The sequence below is a fragment of the Microtus pennsylvanicus genome, chromosome 3, assembly GCF_037038515.1.
Source record: "Microtus pennsylvanicus isolate mMicPen1 chromosome 3, mMicPen1.hap1, whole genome shotgun sequence".
Lineage (NCBI taxonomy): Eukaryota > Metazoa > Chordata > Mammalia > Rodentia > Cricetidae > Microtus > Microtus pennsylvanicus.
The window spans coordinates 142,175,292-142,196,460 of record NC_134581.1 but is presented as its reverse complement, the minus strand read 5'-3'; the positions used below and the strand labels follow the sequence as shown (position 1 = coordinate 142,196,460).

Genomic DNA, 21,169 nt, shown 5'->3' with positions numbered 1-21,169 from the left:
AACTCCCATTACAAAGGGGATCCCACTGCAGGGTTGGGAGCTAGGCCCTGTCCATTCAGGGCCCCTCCCAGCACTACTGCCAACCAAAAAAAGGCCTTGGCATGCCAGGAACATCATTTTATTGGCCTGAGGAGGGAACTATATAGTCTGGTAGGCAGCAGGGCCAGCCCTTACATGTTGTTGAGTTCCAGAAGGGTCTGGTCCAAGGTCTGGTGAATCTCCACGTTCTCTTCCTTGGCACTAGCCAAAGTCTCTGTGATGGAAGCAACAGGTGAGGTGGGGGAGGGGAAACAGGAAGCAGGAACATGAGGGAGGGAACCAAGGACAGGGATGGCAATGCGTACAGAAACACGTTAGGAGACACTTTGTGGACCTGGGGCAAATGGGTAGACTGACTGGACACAAAAGGCTGGGGTGGCATCAGTGGCCTGGGGAGGTAAACAGGTGGCCTTCCTTTAGAAGGTTCAGGAAAATCGAAAACAGAAGGGAAGACAAAGGTTCAGTCAGGAAAGGGAGGGCCAGACAGACAGAATTGGGATAGAAAACAGACCTGCGGTTGCTGTGAAAGCCCCTCTCGCTGAGATCCATTACTTTTTCGACTTTTCTGACCTTCGGGCCCCTCCCCAGTGCCTCACTACCCCATCTCCCTTCCAGCCATTCCATCAGATTCTAGAATCCCAGTTAAGTGCTCCAAGGTCAGCGATGGGCTGCAGAGGGGAAGGGAGGCTGTGCTCGATGGACCCACTTATATCACATGCATGGATTATCAGGAGGTGACAGGCTGGGAGTGCCATGCAGAAGGATCTGTGTGGGCCAGTGTTCTGTGCGGGGGCTGAGTGTCACAAGACCGAGGGCGTTGGTAAAAGCCAGGGTCTCAGGAGTAAACAGTGCTTTGACAGTGATGATGGAGGACTCACTGGGGGGCAGGAAAACAGCACGGAGACCGAGTTCAGAGTTTATTAAGTAGAGGAGGAGGGAGGTCAGTGGATGCTGGATAGACAGCAGGGGGAAGCCAGTGTCAGAGCAGGTGACAGAAGTGACAGGCGTGCTCCCTCAGCTGTCCTCGGCCTGGCTATGCAATGTCGCCAATTTGTGCTCCTCTTGGCTGCCCCGCCCCCTCAAAGAGAGTGGAAAGAGAGACGAGAAGAAGGGGGCCTGCAACGGCCACAGTGGTATGGACTCAGAGGGAGGTGATGTCATTGAGCGCGTTGTCCAGCTCCTCGCTGATGGCCTTGTACTTCATCTTCTGTGCATAGACCTCATCTGGGGAGTCCCAAGAGGAGGAGAGGAGGGAGCACGGGGGAGGAGATGGAGGAGGGGAGGAGGAGATGGAAGAGAGGAGGAGGAGAGGAGGGAGCATGGGAGGGGGAGGAGATGGAGGAGGGGAGGGAGAAGGAAACATGGGGAGGAAGGGAGGAGGAAAAGGAGAGGAGGAGGAGGATGGAAGATGGGGAAAGGAGCACGGGGGAGGAGATGAAGGAGGGGAAGAGGAAAGGAGGAAGAGAAGGTTATGAAATGGAAAATAGAATCAGAGAGATGAACAGAAGAGAGAGGCCAGAGGACAGGCCAGATGGCAGTCAGGGCTTCCTCTTCCCATTTCTCTCCCCTGGCTTCTCTTTGTCCTCTGCACCCCAACTTTTCTCTCCCGCTGCAGCATCTCCCAGGAACCTGTGGGCAGTGCTCTGAGCAGGCAGCCATGCAAGCAAAGGAAGGGTGCTGGCCAGGAAAGTCTAAAGTCGTAAAGTTGGAAATAAAATCCTGCTTGCCTGAGAAGACTGGAAACAGGAGACATGGGGATTAATGGAAGTAAAAGGTTATCAGAATAAAAGAGAAAGGCGACCTTTGTTGATAATAGCAATAACCACAGACCAGCAGATACCTGGATTTCTGGTTTTGCTAAGGCTAGCTCAAAGTAGCATCTTCCATTAACAGTGTTGTGTAAATCCTGACATTTGATCCAATAGTGGTTGGGGATATAGCTCAGTGGCAAAGAACTTGCCTAGCATGTATGAAGCCCTAGGTTCAATCCCCAGCACCAAATTAAAAACAACAACAACAACAAATATCTCTGTATTCAGTAAAGAAGTCTTGTGGCTGCAGACAGGTCTGTGGTAGAGCTCAGGTCTAAAACATACAAGGCTGTGGGTTCCATCCCCAGCACAAGGGGTGGGACATCTCTGCAATAAGACCATTGCATTGTCCTTAGCGGTAGCATTTGCTACACTAGTGTTATGCAAGACCGGCAGATCAGCATGAAGGAGCTGGTGGCCCAAGCCTGTAATCCCAGCATTGTGGAGTCAGATTCCAGGGGATTGCCACAGTTTTGAGGCCAGCCTGGTCTACAGAATAAGATCCTGTCCAGGGAAAACAATCATTTGGAGTAGGGTCTATATGCTCCTTGTTTGTGTTTCTTTCTTCTTCTCTCTTTCTCGTCACCTCCCATATGACCTACCACTCCAGCCCTCAGAAATCCAATTTTGAAAACTGTGTGACTATATAGTGATGTGTGTATGCTATGGTGTTTGTGTGGAGGTCAGAGGTCAACTCTGACATTGGTCCTTAACTTCTATCCTGTTTGAGACCAAGTCTTATCATCACTTCACATGCCAGGTCAGTTGAGCTTCTAGCCATCCTCCTGTCTCCACCCTCATTTCCTCTCCTATAGTGTAAGAGTGTTGGGACTGCAGACGTCGGCTACTGTGTCTAGCTTTTACATGCATTCTGGGTTTCAGAATTCATGTTCTCACATTTGTGGGATGTGCTTTACCCACTGAGCCACTCTTCCAAGCCCAGGAACATGTTTTCTTAAGAGGGTGTCAGGTCCCCTGGACCTGGAGATACAGAAGCTTGTAAGCCACCATGTAGGTGCTGGGACTCAAGCCTGGGTCCTCTGGAAAAGCAGCCAGTGCTCTTAACCATTGAGCCAGCTCTATAGCCCCATCAATCTGTTCTTAACTTTTCAGATAATCATTCATTCTAAACCCAGAAAAGCACTGGAGTGGCCTGTCATGATTCCTTGGAGTCTGCAGAGCCCTGGGTAATCCCACTCATTTAAAAATACGATGAGATAAGGGGCAGGCTGAGGGGGATGGGTGCGGAGGGATATCCTTTTTACCTTCAAGGTCATCGATGGTCTTCTCCAACTTTGCCACAGACCTTTCAGCAAACTCTGCTCGAGTCTCAGCCTGCAATAAAGACGTGATTGGAGACATGGTCAAGACAGAGGCCTTCCCAGAGAGTCTCCCAGCAGCCACCCCTCTTTCTTGTCTCAAACCCTCAGCATACCACCAGGGGCAATCTCACCTCCTTCAGCTTCTCCTCCAGAAGTTTGATCTCCTCTTCATACTTGTCCTCTTTGGTGGAATACTTTAAGAGACACACACATGCCGTCAGTGAACTGCTTCCTACACCCCTGAACCCTGGAGCTCCCCATGAACCCCGCGGGCTTCTGCTGACCTTCATTAAGCACCTAGCCCTCCCTACCTAAGCCCTCTTCTCCGCCCCGCATGACCCCAAGACCCAGTCCTCACTGCCCCTCTGCCCCTTCTACCTTGTCTGCTTGGGCTTCCAGGGATTTCAAGTTGTTGGTAACAATTTTCAGCTCTTCCTCTAGGTCCCCACATTTACTGCAGGGGTGTGTGGCAGGATGGAGCGTGAAGGCACAGTGAGGTGAGACAGGGGTGGGGGGTGGAGGGGTGGCACAGTGAGGGAGGGGTGGAGGAGAAAAGAGAAGAGCCAAGTGGTGAGAGTGACAGCAGGCTGAGTTTGGAAGCCGTATCCCTGCCCCACCCCCAATCCCTACTGCAAGAGAGAGAAGCCTGAGATGCTGAGCCGAGGTGAGAAGTGAGGTGAGAAAAAGGTGCCATTGCCTAGAAAGGCCCAGAGAGGTTACTACCTCCTCCTCAGAGGCTATCAGCGACTTGAGGGCCTGGTCCATGGTTCGAAGCTCCTCCTCCAGCTGCCTGGCTCGGCTGGGGGGCAGCAGGCATAGATCAGAGGACAAGGCCTGTCCCTGTGGCCTCTGGCCCGGGGAACTGCCTGACCACTCTGTACACAGCGCCGAGCCCTTAGCTGTTTACTGTCCCCCTTCCGGCCCCCAGGGCATCCTTACCTCTCCGCCACCTCAGCCCTCTCTTCTGAGCGCTCCAGCTCTCCTTCCAGGATCACCAGCTTCCTGGCCACCTGAGGGAAAGTGGGAGGGAGAAGTAGGTCAGTGGCGACTGACGGGGGCTTTGGGGACTGCGGGTGAAAGCGAAGAGGGGCAAGGCCGGCACCTCCTCGTATTTGCGGTCCGAGTCCTCGGCGATGTGCTTGGCCTCCTTCAGCTGCATCTCCTGCAGCTCCATCTTTTCCTCATCCTTCATGGCCCGGTTTTCAATGACCTTCATTCCTCTGAGAAGCAGGGGGAGGAGTTCACGTGGGGTCAGTCCTAGCAGAGGCAGGTCCCTCCCTCTGTAGCCCCTGACCTGCCTCCCTCCAGGGCCCCCTTCCCCACCTCTCGCTCTCATCAGCCGCTTTCTCAGCCTCCTCCAGCTTTTGCAGGGCTGTAGCCAGGCGCTCCTGCGCCCGATCCAACTCCTCCTCTACTAGCTGGATGCGGCGGTTCAGGGAGGCCACATCTGCTTCAGCCTGTGGGTCAGAGGGCAGAGGTCAAAAGGCTTTGTGTGCCTTAATGAGCATCAGCTAAGCTCCAAGGACAGCACGGTTCTTCTGAATCTTAGCTTTCTGGTTTTTGTGTGCTCACAGTATCTCCCCCTCCCACCCATTTGAACAATAATAATCTACTTAGGTGAAAACCTGCATCCCCCGCCCCTCCCAAGCTCCATTCTCCAGAGGTGCTGCCTCTTCTGGCACTATACATGGTAGTTCCTGTAACCCCCTTGAGAGAGGCCGCTCTCAAAGTTAACACCTAAGTCTGGGGCAGACCCTGGCTCAGGTAAGAGGGAATTGGGAAGAAACAGTACAACCAGACTTTGCCACTGCTAAAAAAGCAGCCAACCACAGAATCAAGTTCTGTGATATCACCAGTTGCCAGGCAGACTCTCAGCAAGGCAATCCAAAAAGGCAAGCCAGGCCTGAGGGAGCTATGGCAGCAGCAAGGGGCTCCCTGCCAAGGTGACAGTGGGGGGCGGGAGGAGGGAATGCAAGTGATGAGACTCAGACTCTGAATATGGAAGCAAAACCTCAGAGGTTTTGGAGAAGGTCCATGGAAACCCAGGCTACCCTGAGAAAGAGAGGCGGGGCGGGGCAAGACGGCCCATAAGGGAAGATGACAGCAGCGGTGTGGTTTTTCAGCGCACTGGCTCGGAGTCGGACTGTCTGTCGTCTTTGAGCCACGGCTCAGCTATTCCACACTTGTTATATGACCTTGGGCAGCACATTTGGCCTCTCTAAGCCTCAGTTTCCTCCTTCACAAACTGGAACTAACAATCACACTTCTTTGGATGCACTGTTAACCCACTGGACCAGGCGGGAAGCTCATGAAACTAAGCAGGTTTTCGACCCCATGCTAGATTCACTGAACTGAGACCTCCAAGGGGCTTGGGACTCTTGTGCCTTAAAAAAAAAGTATTGATTTTATTTTATATGTATCATTGTTTTGCCCATACGTACGCGCACTGCATGTGTGCCTAGTACCCATACGGTTGTGAACCACCAGGAACTGAATCCAGGTCTTCTGAAAGAGCAAGAGCTCTTAACCACTGAACCATCTCCCCAGCTCCTCCCCCACTTTAAGCCGCCTATGGGAAAGGGGGACATTCTCTGCAGGTGACATGCTAAACACATTGCCTGCTCAGAGTCCTCCCTTCATGTTAGATAGCCATGTCTCATTCTCCGAGACAAAACCAGAGACCCCTGTTGAGATTTAAGACCAAAAAGAAGGGATGGGACTAGTGGAGGGGAAGGAGGGAGTGAAGGGAAAGAGCTGGAGAAGGAGGGAGTGAAGGGGAAAGAGCTGGGGAAGGGGGGGTGAAGGGGAAGAGCTGGGGAAGGGCTGGGGAAGGGCTGGGGAAGGGGAAGAGCTGGGGAAAGGGGGTGAAGGGCAAGAGCTGGGAAGGGGGGTGAAGGGCAAGAGCTGGGGAAGGGGGGGGTGAAGGGGAAAGATCTGGGGAAGGGGGGATGAAGGGGAAGAGCTGGGGAAGGAGGGAGTGAGGGGGAAGAGCTGGGAAGGGGTGAAGGGGAAGAGCTGGGGAAGGGGGGAGTGAGAGGGGAAGAGCTGGGAAGGGGGTGAAGGGCAAGAGCTGGGGAAGGGGGGTGAAGGGGAAAGAGCTGGGGAAGGGGGGGTGAAGGGGAAAGATCTGGGGAAGGGGGGGTGAAGGGGAAGAGCTGGGGAAGGAGGGAGTGAGGGGGAAGAGCTGGGAAGGGGTGAAGGGGAAGAGCTGGGGAAGGGGGAGTGAGAGGGGGAGAGCTGGGAAGGGGGTGAAGAGCTGGGGAAGGGGGGAGTGAGAGGGGAAGAGCTGGGAAGGGGGTGAAGGGGAAGAGCTGGGAAGGGGGTGAAGGGGAAGAGCTGGGAAGGGGGTGAAGGGGAAGAGCTGGGGAAGGGGGGTGAAGGGCAAGAGCTGGGGAAGGGCTGGGGAAGGGGAAGAGCTGGGAAGGGGGTGAAGGGCAAGAGCTGGGGAAGGGGGGTGAAGGGGAAAGAGCTGGGGAAGGGGGGGTGAAGGGGAAAGATCTGGGGAAGGGGGGGTGAAGGGCAAGAGCATGGCAAGGGGCGAGGCTGGCACAGAGGGAGGCCCTGGGAAACATCACCATATATAGAAAGTGGCTTATGGCTTGTCCTCCAGGTGCCTTCAGTACCCGGGGTTTGGCCACCTAGAACAAGAGTCCATCATGGGCACAGGGCCCAGTGACTCGATGTGGAAACACTGGAGTACAGCACAGGGGAGAATGACTCTGGGGGACTCTGGGGGTTACTCTAGAGAGATGATGGTGGTAGGGTAACAGTGACTGCCTATGGGCCTGTATAATACGGCCCTGACAAGCTTCAGAAGTCCTGGGGTCATCCAAGACTGAGATCTGTCATGTCTGCTCTCCTAAGCTGTGGATGCTGGCTCTTCTCCCACTACAGAATAGTCACCACAATAGTCCCCACTGGCTGAATGGCAAACAGAGAAACTGAGGCACTGTGTAAGTTAACCGCTGTGTTCAAAGTAACACTATAAAATTGGGCTGCATTTCCTATTTATGCTGGCAGAGCTGCCTGCTTCCCCAACTGTCCCTGCCCCCCTGGCCCCCACCAAGCTCCTTGGGTTTCCAGTCTTGCCTCCAGCTGCACTGAGCCTTGGTTATTTATAGAGTACCAGATGCCCAGGGTCAACTTTGTTAGCAGCTGTTGGTCAATTCCCTCCCAAGTGCCAGCGCTGGTAGAGAACCCAACCTGGAGACTAGAGGTCAAAGAAACCCAGCTATGGGGGAGGGGGGTAGAGAAAGAGCAACCCCAGTGCCATCTCGGGTATCCACACCATGCTTGTGTTTCTCACCCCTCAGGCCTACTTACAAACTCATCTTAAATCCCAAACCAGAAACTGAGGCAGGGAATGGTGGAAGTGCCTCACCTACAGTCCTGTGATCACCCTGCCTGAGGACGTGAGTGGGGAGCAGCAGGAAGCAGAGAAGTCTGGCTGGGGATGGGCAGGCAAACCTCAGGGTAAGTGGGGCCTGCCAAGGTGGCTGCCTTGGCAGTTGTGGCCCTGTCCCTCGGCCCTGTGGCCTGGCCTGGGCCTGAGGTTGACAGCTTAACGAGGGTAAATGAGGAGCCATTGGAACCTGAGCTGAGGCTCCAGGGCAGCAGCCCTGCTGGGGCCAGAGGTCACAGGTGGGGAATTCCTAACTGCAGCCCCTTAGCGCTGGAACTCTCTCCCTCTCCTGCCCACTAGCTCCCCACATTCAACCCCAACCCTCACACACCCCAAATGTGGCTGCCGTCTCCTCCTCTTCATGCTCAGAGGGAGGATGAATAAGGGCGGGGGGGATGGTAAATTCTCACCTCCCACCCTCAGTGACTCACCCAGTCGATCACTGTACAGTCTAAGGGCTGGAACCCAAGGGAATTACAAGGCTGAGTCCTGAGGGGATGTAGTAGGTGGTTTTGATTTACCCAGTGTCTTGAGTTACTTGTGTAAACCTGCTCCTAGCTGGCGTTACAGAGAGGAAACCATGTCTGTTCTGGTGCTAAAGACCTACGTCCCTTTCTTCCTTCACGCTCATGCCTGGGGCTCCTAGCCAGTGTCCTGGTGTTGTTAGACATCCCCAAAGCCACACTCACGTCGGTGGCCTTCTTCTCGGCCTGCTCCAGTTTCTCCTGAGCATCCTTCACAGACTCAGAATACTTTTCCACCTCATCCTCTGTCCCCTTCAGCTTCTTCTGGAGGGCCTGCTGCTCTTCCTCCAGCTGTAGAAGAGGGAGACTTGATCAGCCAGGCCTGGGTCAGGCCCTGAGGCAAGGAAGGAGTGGTCTGAGAAGGATGTGTGTGTGTGTGTGTGTGTGTGTGTGTGTGTGTGTGTGTGTAAGGGAGGGTGTTTCTAGGAGATACTTGGAGATTGTTGGGTGAGGAGAGACAGTAAGTACAGTTAGCAGGGTTAGGAGGCCCTGGGAGGAGAGGCAAGGACCCCCTGCTGCTTTGTAAAGACAGGAGTGGGAACTGGGGACTCCTGGGAGTGGGGTAAAAGATTTATTTAGGGCTGAGCTCTGGAAGGTCCTGTGAAGACCCAGCCCCCATATTGAAAGGAAGGCCTTGGAGAGCAGACAAGGGGAGGTTACACGGGACCCCACCTGCTTGCATCGGTCCTCAGCTTGCTTTTTGTCAGCTTCGGCCTGTTCCGCGCGGTCGATGGCATTCTCCTTGTCCAGTTTCAGCATCTGCATCTTCTTCTTGATGGCGTCCATGGCTGCAGTTGCGGGTGGGCTGACAGGCGGGCTGTGAAGACTGGGTAGACTGGGCTGTCTGCAAGCACTGGATGCACGTTGGGGGACAGGTCAGGAGGACCGAGAGGGACTGGGATGTCCCAGCAGCGCGGGCGCCTAAAAGGCGGGGAGGGACCGGGCGGAGCCGGGGACCAGGACCCTCCCCCACCAAGGCCCAAACCTTGTAGGGGCAGAAGCACTGCCCGGTCGCGGGGCGCGGCCGCTCTTTGCGCCCACCCCTCCGGTCCGCCCCCTTGGCTCCTGGCCCCGCCTCCCCTCTTCCCCGGCCAGCCGTCGGAAGGAAAATTGAGGGCTGTAAAATCTTGGTCAGCAGAGGGGACAGGACCCTTGGGCCGGGGGCTCAGCGCTGAGTGACAGCCGGGCCCAGTGGCAGCTGTGGCTGGGGCCACCGGGGCTATTTCAGGGCGTGAGCTCACGGCAGCTGCCCGGGCGCAGGGACCGCGTGCCCTCCCTCAGGCTAGCAGCAGCCGCTGCCCTTAATTTAGAAGTTTCCTGTAAATCCCCCCCAGATTAAATGTCTCTTGGGAGGCGGATCTCCTGCACGCCTCGAGTGCCTCAGTTTACCCCGGGTCCCAGACTCCAGGTTTGCGCTAACGACGTGGAGGTGGTGGCGAAGTCTCTTCGAATAATTGGGGAAACTGAGGCAGGAGGCCTGCTGCCCCCAAGGGCGGGCCTGGCATCTGTTAACCTAGTGTCCCCTCCCAGTCTCAGTGCCCAGAGCCAGGTTCTCAGCTCCCTCCCGCCCCGCCCCCCACGTGCCCCGCATATTTTCCACGAGGCTGCAGCCCGGCTGGCCAGGGCGCTCTCCCCACCCCCACTCGGGACCCGGAGCTCCCGCCCCCTCGGGTTCTGTCTGCTCCCCTCTTTTGCCTCTCTCTTTTTCCCAGGCGCCCGCCCTCCTCCCCACTTCTCCCAGCGGACTCCGCGGTCTTCCCCAATGGGCCAACTTGACTCCGAATTTTCTTTTCTGCCCTTTTTTGGGATGTTTCCCTGTAGAGGGGCGGAGCCGGGCCACAGAGAGCCGAGGGGAAACGCCAGGCGTTGGGAGAGGGCGGTGAGATGTCCCCCTCCTCCGAGGCTTCTACAAACCTCGGCAGAGCTGGGCGACCTTGGAGGGGATCTCATTCCCCTCTGGAGTGAGCGAGCGCAGCGGCGCCCGGGAGGAGGGCGCCCAGGGAGGGAGTGGGCAGCGCCTCGCCTGGACCAGCGGATGCAGAGGGGTCAGAGGCCTGGGATTTGCTGGCGACATGAGGACAACCGTGGGAATCTTGGACAGAGAGGGCTGGCGGGTGTGAAAGGGGCACGGGTGGATCCTCCTCTGCTTCGCCGTCTGCTAACCAGACTCTAACTAGAGCATACAGGTCTGACCTTGGCGTCGACTCCAGCCCACTGCTGTGTGTTCCCTAAATTTTGTGAAGGACAAAGATACCTCCTCCATCCAATAAGCCTATACTAGACCCCTAGGGTTTTGCTTTCTCCCTCTCCTTGTCTTTCACTTTTCATGTGCACAGAAGCCTGGAGAGTCTTCTTGACTGACACGAAGTCGACCGCTCCTGGAAGTCCAAATGGACTCTGAGCTTGCTTTCTTGACCAGTTTCTGGTTCTCTAGTTTCTTCCTTTAACTCCCACTGGCTTTTGCTGCCTTTTTTTTTTTTTTTAATTAGTGGAACAGAAAACTCCTCCAGTGTCTCCTCCCTATTCCTTTTGTGCCTTCAACATTTAAAAGAAAAGGGCCACTCACATTTCTTAATATGGTCTAACTACCCTTTGTTTGGGTCCCTGTGTTATGCCCAAATCCGCCGGGTCCCCACAAAAGGCAACAAAGGAGACCGAGTCCCATATGTAAAAGCAAAGAACCTTTATTTTAATTAAGTTTGCAAACTTGGTCTATCCGCATGTCCATTGTATTGGAATAACCAGAGAGCCCCGAGCTCAATTAGAATAGGGTTTTATAGTAGTAAAGGTGGGAGTGAGGGGTTTCTGAGGTTTTAAGACCCCTGATTGGCTGACATTGGGCTAGAGTTTCCTGGTGACTGTGCGCTGGCAGGTGTTTCTATCTACAGTGCTTGGAATGCCAGGAAGTTCCTTCGAATGGTCAGTTCTTGGAGTGGCGGGGAGTCTGGCAACCTCAGCTTGTGGTTTCTCTTGCAGCCCAGCTTCATCTTAGGGTAAACAACTGAGACGCCAGTCTCCACTGAAATTCATCGATGGCCAGAATCCCAGGTGATAACAGTTGGAGGAAGTAAAGAACTCCCTTTCTGCCCAGACTTAGATTTTCATTGCTGGCCCTCACACCTGCCTACCTCGCTAACCTCATCTTCAGTTCCCAGCCCCACCCCAGTACTTGGACTGGTACTTCATCTTACATGCATATGGAGCTATGGACCGGGCTGGAAATAGCCATACCTTCTTAACAGTGTCCACATTTTATGCATTCTGTTCCCTCTCCCTAAAACACCCTTCTCTAAATTGATTGCTAGTGGCCTTTAAGGCTCAGATCAAGTGTCAGCTCTTCTGGGAAGTCCTTCCCTGGCCACCTCCCCTTCTGGCCCCTTTCATCTATTAGGTGTTTGTTTTCCAGTGTAAGCTCGATTCTCAGCCTGGTCTCCACACTACAAATCTTGTACCTGTTTGAACTCTTGTGAGTCCTCCAGAACATGGACTATTGTTCTCAGTTCTGAGTCCTGCAGCGCCTTGAACAGTGCCAGGCTTAGACTAAGCAGTACTTTATAAACATTTGACAGTGTGGTTTTTACGTAGACGCTTCTAGGCACTCAAACACAGGCTAATATGGTGTGAATTTAGAGAAACGAATGGCCTGGTGCAGAACTCCTCAAATGGTTTTTCCATTAGAACCCCTTATGCACTTAAAAATTATGGAAGATCCCCCAATAGTTTTTGTTGAAGGTATTCTCAGACTCAACACTTGCCGTATAAGGATGCAAGCCCAGAAAATGTAAAAAAAAAAATTTAATTACAAATTCATTAAAAATCACGAAAGTTAAGGCTGGAGGCGTAGCTTAGCTGGCAGTGTTCGCCTGGCGTGCACCAAGCCTAGATTCAATCCCTGACGCAGCATGAGCCAATCAGGTTGGCTTACCCCACTAACCCAGCTCTCAGGTGGCTTTGGGAGGTCATCCTCTGCTACATATCCAGTTCAAGGCCAACCTGGACTACAGTTAGACCTTGTCTCAAAAACACACAGGCATGCACACGCGCACACACACCCCGTCATATACCATCATGTTAATATAAACAATATTTAGAATAAAAAAGTATATCCCCTCCCTCAGACTAGTGAAGCAAGGCAATTATTATACTTGTTAATTTTTTTCTGGGAGGGGTTGACAGGGTCTCATGTAGTCCAGGGCTGGCTGGTCTTGAATTGCTGAGGATGACCTTGAGCTTTTTTTGTTGTTGTTGTTGTTGTTTTGTTTTTTGAGACCAAGTCTCTCAATGCAACCTGACTAATCTTGACTTGCCGAGCAAACTGGGCTGGGCTGGAACTCTCACCCTTCCTCTGCCTGGGATCAAAGCTGTGTGCCATTATGTCCACCTTGAATTTCTTATCCTTCTTTTGGGTAATTGTTTACTCACACAATTTTGTTATGTCATTCATTGGTCATTTAGAAAATATTGATTCACTGAGCCACACAGATGTCCCAAATGTTGACACATCTCAATAAATGCACTATATCAAAATATCACATTCTTTAATATCTTGATTTAACTCATCAGAGAGCCTACAATTATGTTTTAAATTTGGAGAAGCTGTGAGGTCACTGTGTCAGAAAAAAGTTATTCAAAATTAGAATTTTCACTAAAATTTTAACTGTATAATTGGTATCAAACTATACAAATACTGTCAGATTTTTCTCTGAAGTGACAGCCATCGTTTCTTTTTGAGAACAGATCTGCCATATATCCAAGTTTAAGAACGAGAGTTTTTCTGTCACTCTTCAAGTAAACATGGTATTGCACACACACTCGCACGCAATCATGCCAAATGATTCACACTTAACAGCGGTCTGCTTTCCTCAGGGGAGCCGTCACACTGCTGTATGCAGAAGAGTTTCGTGTGTGCTTCACGTTCATGAGAAGGATTCCTGAAAGGCACAGCCAGCAGGGTCATAATACTAGCACTTGGGAAGTACAGACAGAAAGATGAGCATTCAAGGCCAGTTTTGGACACAGTGAATTTGGGACCAGCCTGGTCTACATGAGACCCCGTCTCAAACAATGATAAACAACAATAACACAAACAGAGAAGAGAGAAAAGTTTTTGCTTAAGAATTAAGATTCAGGGGCTTCCAGATGGCTCAACAGTTAAGAGCACTTGCTGCTCTTGCAAAGGACCCAGGTTTGGATTCCATGGCAGCTCACAATAGCCTGTAACTTCAGTTCTGGAGGATATAGTGCCCTCTTCAAGCTTATGCAGGTACTTCACACATGTAGTACACATACATACATTCAGGTGCACCACGCACGGGTGAACACACACACACACATAAAATAAAAAATAAATCTTCAGCAACTGTGAGTTGCCTGGTCTACATAGCAAGTTGCAGGTCAGCCAGAGCTACATAGTGAGACCCTTCTTTAAAAACAAAACAAAATGCCGGGTGGTGGCTGCTCAAGTCTTTAATCCCACACTTGGGAGGCAGAGGAAGGTGGATTTCTGTGAGTTTGAGGCCAGCCTGGTCTACAGAGCGAGTTCCAGGACAGACTCTATAGCTACACAGAGAAACCCTGTCTCAAAAAAAAAAAAAAACAAAAACAAAAAGAAAAAGAAAACCCCACCACCACCAACAACAAAAAACCCATACAGCTCAGGGCTGACGATATTGCTCTTAGTAGAGTTGCTTTTCTAGCGTGCACGAGGCCTTGAGTTCAATCTCCAGAATCATGTAAACTGGACGTGGTGGTGCTACACATTTGTAATCCCAGCACTTGAGAGTGGAGGATCAGCAGTTCAAGGTCAGCCTCAGTAAATTCAAGGCCAGTCTGGGTTACACAATGTGCTGATCCTGTTTATTTGAATGTGTTTGTGTGTGTGTGTGTGTGTGTGTGTGTGTGCACGTGCTTGTCTGTGCATGCAGGTGTGGAGGCCAGAGGCTGATGTCAGGCATTTTTCTCCTATTGTTCTCTACCTTATTTTTATTATTTATTTTATTTTAGAGACAGGATCACTTAATGAACATGGGGCTTGCCATTTAGGCTAGACTGGTTGGCCACTAAGGCCCTGGTATCCACCTATCTCTGATGCCCAGTACTTGGTTATATGTGCTTGGGCACACCCAGCTTTTATGAGGGTGCTGGGATCCCAAATTCAGGTCTTCATGCTTGAGATATCTCCCCAGCCCTGAGACTTTTTTGTTAAAAGAGGGGAACCGGAGTGATGGCTAGGTGGAAGAACTTACTGAGACAGCATGAGCACCCACATAAAGATCTGGGTGTGGCCTTTCTATAATGTGCCTTTAACCCCAGCATTGTGGGATGTTGGGGGCAGGGTTGCTGGGGATTGCTACCACCAGCCTAGTCCGGGCTCAGTGACAGAGCAGTTTCTGGAGGATGGGATGGAAAGTGATAGTGGACACCAATGTCTTTTCCTGGCCTCCTCACAAGCACATAGTCATGTATACATATGTGAGTGTGTGAGCCAAAAGCACACATACCAAAAACCTGAAAGACAATAAAATTAACCATTTTGTACAATTTATTTGAACTCTTGATTCTTCTGCCTCTACCTCCTTCATATTGGAATTATAGGGAAATGTCAACACGTCTAAGATTAGGATACTCAAGAACATTCCTTTTTTCAAGCAAGGTTTCTCTGTAGCTTTGGAGCCTGTCCTGGAACTCGCTCTGTAGACCAGGCTGGCCTCGAACTCAGAGATCTGCCTGCCTCTGCCTCCCGAGTGCTGGGGTTAAAAGAGTGCGCCGTCACTGCCCGGTTTAAGAACTTTCTTAAATAAGGAGGATGTAATCCCAGCGCTCAGGAGGCAGAGGCAGGTGGAGCTCTTTGAGTTCTAGGCCAGTGAAAGCTACAAGCTACATAGTAAGAACCTGACCCTCCCCTCAAAAATCTTATAAATTTGCATTTGTGTCTTATATGCAAATTCACAGTATGTGACAATCAGTGTAATTTGGGGCCAGTGCCTTGACCTGTGCTGAGACAGTTTCACTCAACAGTATTATTTGTGTAATGTTGATGCTGTAAAATATTTTTTTCCCCCAATGCCTCATTGTGAAACTAATTTTGACTTCTGGATAGCTGAAAGGGTCTTGGAGAATCTCCAGAGGGGGAGACCCCATCTGAACAGCCAGAGGTGGCTGGAGCAGCTTGGGAAGCTATCACCATAGAGATGTACGTGACTGGCTGTGGTTCCTAAGGACATCATAAGGAAGTGGCAGCAGAAGTAGGCAGCTGTTCTGGGCTCAGAGCTGGAGCTCAGTCTAGATTACTATTCGCGTGGGAGGCTGTGGAAGAGACTTGATCTCCAAGGCCCTCGAGTCACAGCACTGTGATATTGAATCTGGGGTGCAGGGCCCACTGCAGTCTGTGCGTCAGAGAAGCGATAATCACCTTGATTTTCCAGCGCTTAGCACAGGCATGGCTTAGTAAATATTGAATGAATGAATCACAGGTGACCGAGTGATGGTAGGAAGTGGGCACTGGCCCAGATGGGTGGCCCTGGAGAGGACAAAGTATTCCTATCTGCTTTAAACTTGCTGTAATGGGGAGAAAGCTGGTGATGCTGGGTACCAGAGTAGCCCCAAATGAGCACTGTTTGTTTTCTTGTGAAGTACTGAATAATACGCTGGGCAGCAGGATTGGCAAAAAAAAAAATCACACATAACAACACGGTCAGGCTGTGAGCAGAGGGGGTGGATGATGAGGGAAGCAGAAGACAGTATGTGTATACCTCCTTGACTGACTCCTTTCAGGGAACCTGGACAGGCCAGGCTGTAATCAGTAACCAACTTTTGCCTGGCCACTAAGGGTCGCTCTACCCATCTATATGGATCACATTCCCTTGTTTTTGACAGGAATCCTCCAAAGCAATCAACAGTAACCTGAGAACCACACATACGTTTTTAGAAAAGGATTTGTGTGTGTGTCCCCTAGAGGCCAGGAGAGGGCATTTATAGTTTACTCTTTATTTACTTGTGCATGTGCCTCCCTGAGCTTACGGGAAGGAGCCCAAGGTCAGAAGCTGGCACTACACCAGTTGTGAGCTGCCATGCAGGTGCTGGAAACAGATCCCTTATCTTCTGCAAGAGCAGCAAGTGTTCCTTGACCACTATCTCTCCAGTCCCTTACTCTTATTTTTTAGTTAGAGAGCAGAGAGATAGATGCACTAGAAGCTGAGATCTTGGCCAGTGAGATGGGGAGAAAGAATGGTTTTGGAGGCACAGTTTCCCACGTAGGGTGACTGATGGGTGCAGGCAGGAGAAAGGGGTCTGATGGGCAGATGGCTCCAATCTTCTCTACTCTCATTTGGACCATCAAGTCGGGTGACAGCTCACTCCTCCTCTCCCACAGAGCCCCTGGGGAAGATCTTCCATCTCCTCACAAAGCCAGGCTGCAGCTGTAGGTAGAATCACTTTTATTGGAGCATGACCTTTTTGGGGTTTACAACCCCCAAGCTCCATAGGTAGCTGGGGTAGGGGATATAGTATCAAAAAGGGATGAGTTGAGCTGATGCGGTTGTGGGGACTGGCTGGAAGCTGCTGGCAGGGTGGAGCAGCTGAGGCCCTTGCAGGTTCAAACTGAGGTACAGCAGCGTTAATAATACTCTTGAGCGTTAATACTCTGGGAAGGAGCAGGCACTTAGGGGCCCTAGGTACAAAGGCACTTGGAGTCAGGAAGAAGACAGGGCTTGCAGTGGGAATGGGCAGGGCCAGGCCCAGGGTTTGGCAGGCACTTTTGGGGAGTACTGGGGTTGGGCAGGTTGGGCCCAGATAGCCCAGAAGGCTTTGGTAGTGGCAGGCACAGTCTCTGGGCTGGGTCTGCATTAAATAGAAGCGACTTCCCTAGTGCTCATCTCGAAGCTCTGAAGGCAAAAACTTGTACTGCTGCTGCCGGATCTGGGCAAGCTTTTTCCGTGCCTCTTCCAGCTCTCGTTCCTTCCGAAGCATCTCTTCCTGTGCTGCGATAATCTGAGGGATGAAGGCCAAGAAAGCTCAACAAATGCGCATTAGGGCAGAGGCTGGTGGGACAGCACGGGCAACAAGACCATGTTCCCAACAGTGTCCCTGAGTGGCTCACCTGGGCAATGCCCCCAACCATTTTCTCCTTCACCACCACTGTCTCATTCTCCTGGTCTTCAAAGGCTGCAGCCTTCTGGGCCGCCTTCACCAAGTTATCTGAAGCCCTCTTCACTGCATTGCCCGCAGCCTGCATGAGAATTCAGGGTTTTAGTTCAGAGTTCCTCGACTCCCACAAAGACAGTTATCCCAGGTGTGGTAGTGTTGTCAATTTTACATAACCTGGGATCAGCTGAGCAGGGAGGAAAAATGAAGGCCTGTCTGGATTGGGTAGGCCTGTGGGTGTGTCTGTGGGGAACTGTCTGACTACACTGATCAAGGTGGGAAGAACTGACCACTGCGGGCGGCACATCCCATCAGCCTTGGGCACTCTGGACTGTGTGAGTGGGAACAGCTGCCGGCTAGCATGCACCTAGTAATCCACTTCTCTCTGCTCTTGACTGGGTATAATGTACCCAGCTGCTTTAAGTTCCTGCTACATTGAGTAGTCAGCAATGATGAACTGTCTCCCTTAAACTGCTTTTGTTAGGGAATGTTATCATCATGACAGATAAAGCAGCGCTGCAGAGGGGATAGGGGGATGGGTCAGGATTTCTTACCTGAAGCCGTTTCATTGCCTCAGAATCTTGATCAGCTTTGACTTTGCAAGCTACCAGAAGCTGGGCTGTGGAGGCAGCTACCTGCTTGGCTGAGGAAATGAGTTTCTCCTGGCTAGCATGGCCCTGGACGGCTGCATTGGCTGCCTCACACAGATTGTTGGTGGCTGCAGCCACCATACGGGCCTAACGGAGAGACAGCTGAGATTAAAGTATGCCTCTGGTTCTGGCCCATTCCATTCCACTCCACCCTCAAGTCTACCCAACAGAAAGGCACAGAGGGTGTTAAACACTCACAGCAGAAATGAGACCCTGGGACCACTGCCCATCATCCAGTGCATTGGCTGGAATGGCGCCCACCTGCCGAAGAAAGGAGCAAGCCCACTTAGACCTATGCTGTCCTACTTCAAAGCCACTCTTGGTTGAGAGTGGGATTGGCCACCTTGTCCTCATTCTTCTGGTGGCCAAGTACTGACCTTTCCTTGAGCCACCAGTTCCCGCTGGGCAGCTGATGCAGCCTTTACAAGTGCACTGGTGGCTGCTGCGATGGACTTGGCAGCTTCTAGGATTTGCTCCTCAAAGTTCAAGGACTCATCTGCCTCCTATAAAGAGAAGGTTGCAGAGGGGCGGGGAGGCTGTAAGAAAGGGAACGAAGGTGGAGACCTCCTGTCCCTGTGAGGGTGGAAAGGGAGGGAACAACCCTGACCTTGGGTTTGGCCCGGGGCTTCAGCTGCTCTAGCTTTTTGGCTGCAGCCTCAATGGCAGCTGCAGCTCCCAGGAGCTCATTCTCAGCAATAACAGTGGGGTCCTCTGGGTCCACCCATTCTGTCCCTGTGGGAAGAAGATGGAAGGAGGAGGCTGAGGCAGGGCAGGGGGGACAGAAGCACTGGGCTGTTTGTTCAGCATCACTGGGCCCTGGCACCTATGACTGGAACCAGAGGCTAGTTCAGGACCATCCAACCAGGAGATAGAGACCACGACAAGAGTTTCTCTTGCCCTCCCTTCTGTCTTTCATTCCCCCTTACCTTTCATGGCCTCGGCAGCCTGGATGAGCTCAGTCACCGAGCCAGCCACCCGTTTTGAGTGTCCCGTCAATTGCTGTTTCAGTTCTGGGTTTGGCTTTTGAAGGGTCTGGCGGGAGGGAGAGTGCACAACAAAGAGCATGGGATCCTGGGTTTCACCTTGACCTGTGAGGCAATGCAGACCGCGCTCCCGCCCCACCCCCTAGAGCACTCCACAGCACAGCCCTTGAAGACACGGTCCTGCTCAAGTGCACACAGTGCAGCATCATGCTCCACACACAGTGAAAGGTGGCTGTCACTCACCGGCTGACAAGCATGGAGAATGGTGAAGCGAGAAGAGATGGTAAAGGTAGAGAAGCAGGTCAGATGGGAGAAGAGACAAGAGAAGAGGAAGAAGAGGTGAAAGGAAGAACAATGGGGGCCCAGAGAAAGGAGACTTGAAAATGAGAATGGATTTGGGGACAGGTGGTAGAGCGGGCCTGGGTCTGAGGTGCTCAGGAAATTGTGTTTGCAAAAAGGCTGGGACAGAGGCCAGGACGAGGAGCAATGAACGCCTTCTTACCAGCAGCACGTGGTCCAGCAGCTCCAGGTAGCCGTTGGCACATTCCCGGCCATAGTGCAGGGCTCGAAGCCGCACATCAGGTGCCACTTCTGGGTGGAAAGCTGCTTCCTGTCCCCAGAGCAGCGGGTTAGCTTTAGAGCTTCAGGCCTCCAAAACCCTCCCTGCAGTGTTACCACCGCACCACCAGCATTTCTACCTTGCAAGCCCGAAGCATATCTGCAATAGCACGCCGGCTCAGGTTAGCTGTGGCAATGACGTCTTCCTGTCGACAGGAATTGCCAGCAGCAACAGCTTTGGCTGTTGCCATAGTAATACCCTTGGTCATTCGGATGAAATCTTCAGGGGTAGAGGTCTTGGCAGGTGGTTCTGGGGAACAGAAGACCTGTTGAGAAAAATGATGGAAGATTTTATGGTGTCTAAGACTGGAAGACAAGCAATCACATGATATAGTTCTCACATTCAAAAGCCTTTCTTTTTTGTTTTTGGAGACATAGTTTCTGTGTGTAGCCCAGCTACCCATGAACTTAAAGAGATCCACCTGCTCTGCCTCCCAAGTGCTGGGTTAAGATGTGTGGCACCACCATCTGGTTCAGAAAGCTTTCCTTGATCAGCTATTGCAGGTCAGGTCCCTGCAGATATTCCGACAGCACAGCTAATAGAGCAGCGGTTGGCCATGCTCTGACTGAAGAGAGGCTGGGAGACTATCTGGAGTTTCAGCTGTGCCTTTTGGTCAGGATGCAGCTCAGCAGAGACACAGAGGTCATGTGGGAAGTTTGGTAATAAGCAAGCAGCGTGTTGAGGAATGCAGGTGAGGTCCACACTCAGCTCATCACCCAATGCCCCAGGTGCTTACCGCCAGTTCCTGACGTATGTGTTCTGTGGTTGCCTCGAGGGCCCGTGTGCCTTTGGTGGCCTCATCTTCCACAGCCTTCACTGTCTTGAGCAATGATGTCACATTGGTCACCATCACCTGAGGGCGACAGTGGAATGGGGGTGGAGATCACTTTAAGAAGCAGGAGAGCGACCATTCACCATCCCTCCTGCTGCTCCTCACTGCCTCCAACCTTGGCAGAGTTCTTGAGCTGCCACACTGCAGGGTCGTCCCCAACTTTGCCCGCTGCAGCCTTTGTTGCACTGATGAGGTCTCCCAGGGCCTTGGCTACATCCTTTACTGCATTGATCAGCACCACCTGTGTGGGAGAGGCAACTCTGGTTTGTGAGAGGGAGCAGGGCAAAGGAGTGAGGTTCTGGACAGAGTTAGGGATGTTAGGCAGATACCTGAGTTTCTGGGTCTTCCGCTCCCAGGCTGGCTGCACCAAGCTTGACGACATCAGCGAGACGGGTAATGGTGGCCACTGAGGACTGGGCAGCTTGTGCCAACTTCTCCTGGCTCCCAGCTGCATTCTGCACTAGGACTTTGGTGTCCTCCACAAGAACCTTTGCTGTCTTTAAGATACCCTCCCTGGGGAGGTCCCAGCCTGGTCAGCTTCCCTCAGAGTCCTCAGCCCCCATTGTCCCTCTGGCTCATCCCCAACCTGCTCCCTCTGGACAGTTCCCCCCTCACCGGTGGTCAGCGAAAGTTTCGGCACCCTCACGGTTGAGCGTGCCAGCAGTGGCAAACATGATGGTGGTGTCGAGGTCCGCAATAATACCCGACACGGCACTGGCTGCTGTAATGCAGGCCTGGGTTCCACGATTCCCAGCCTGGAGCGCAGCCAGCACATGGGAGACCTGCAGGCGAAGTTATGCAGTGCACAGTGAATGGAAGGTCACCCACGCTTGTCTGGGGAGACAC

General features: G+C 52.3%; 2 protein-coding genes across 8 annotated transcripts in view; both read right to left on the bottom strand.

Annotated features, from left to right (window-relative positions):
• Positions 1–102: 102 nt before the first annotated feature.
• On the bottom strand, positions 103–9,058 carry Tpm2 (tropomyosin 2). 4 transcript variants are annotated; one of them, XM_075967457.1, is made up of 9 exons: positions 8,771–9,058; positions 8,264–8,389; positions 4,496–4,629; positions 4,275–4,392; positions 4,112–4,182; positions 3,896–3,971; positions 3,304–3,366; positions 3,116–3,185; positions 103–253 (listed from the first exon to the last, which is right to left on the bottom strand). In XM_075967457.1, exons 1-9 carry the CDS (start codon positions 8,882–8,884, stop codon positions 171–173), a joined length of 855 nt encoding a protein of 284 aa, XP_075823572.1. In that variant the 5' UTR covers positions 8,885–9,058; the 3' UTR covers positions 103–170. The 4 variants fall into 4 exon arrangements, with proteins under 4 accessions (XP_075823572.1, XP_075823570.1, XP_075823571.1 ...); XM_075967455.1 differs by lacking the exon at positions 3,896–3,971 and adding an exon at positions 3,551–3,626 and having other exon boundaries at positions 8,771–9,052; XM_075967456.1 differs by lacking the exon at positions 103–253 and adding an exon at positions 944–1,263 and having other exon boundaries at positions 8,771–9,054.
• Positions 9,059–16,516: 7,458 nt separating this feature from the next.
• The window catches only part of Tln1 (talin 1), a 30,869-nt gene continuing 26,216 nt past the window's right edge, over positions 16,517–21,169 (bottom strand). For all 4 annotated transcript variants that reach the window (XM_075967351.1, XM_075967350.1, XM_075967348.1 and 1 more), the window contains 13 exons: positions 20,939–21,105; positions 20,653–20,836; positions 20,439–20,564; positions 20,228–20,344; positions 19,571–19,756; positions 19,375–19,482; positions 18,816–18,921; positions 18,497–18,621; positions 18,267–18,392; positions 18,088–18,150; positions 17,794–17,976; positions 17,196–17,324; positions 16,517–17,086 (listed from right to left, as the gene is read on the bottom strand). In XM_075967351.1, coding sequence (XP_075823466.1) covers positions 16,961–17,086; positions 17,196–17,324; positions 17,794–17,976; positions 18,088–18,150; positions 18,267–18,392; positions 18,497–18,621; positions 18,816–18,921; positions 19,375–19,482; positions 19,571–19,756; positions 20,228–20,344; positions 20,439–20,564; positions 20,653–20,836; positions 20,939–21,105 — 1,746 coding nt within the window. In that variant the 3' untranslated portion in view covers positions 16,517–16,960. The remainder of the gene's footprint in view (positions 17,087–17,195; positions 17,325–17,793; positions 17,977–18,087; positions 18,151–18,266; positions 18,393–18,496; positions 18,622–18,815; positions 18,922–19,374; positions 19,483–19,570; positions 19,757–20,227; positions 20,345–20,438; positions 20,565–20,652; positions 20,837–20,938; positions 21,106–21,169) is intronic.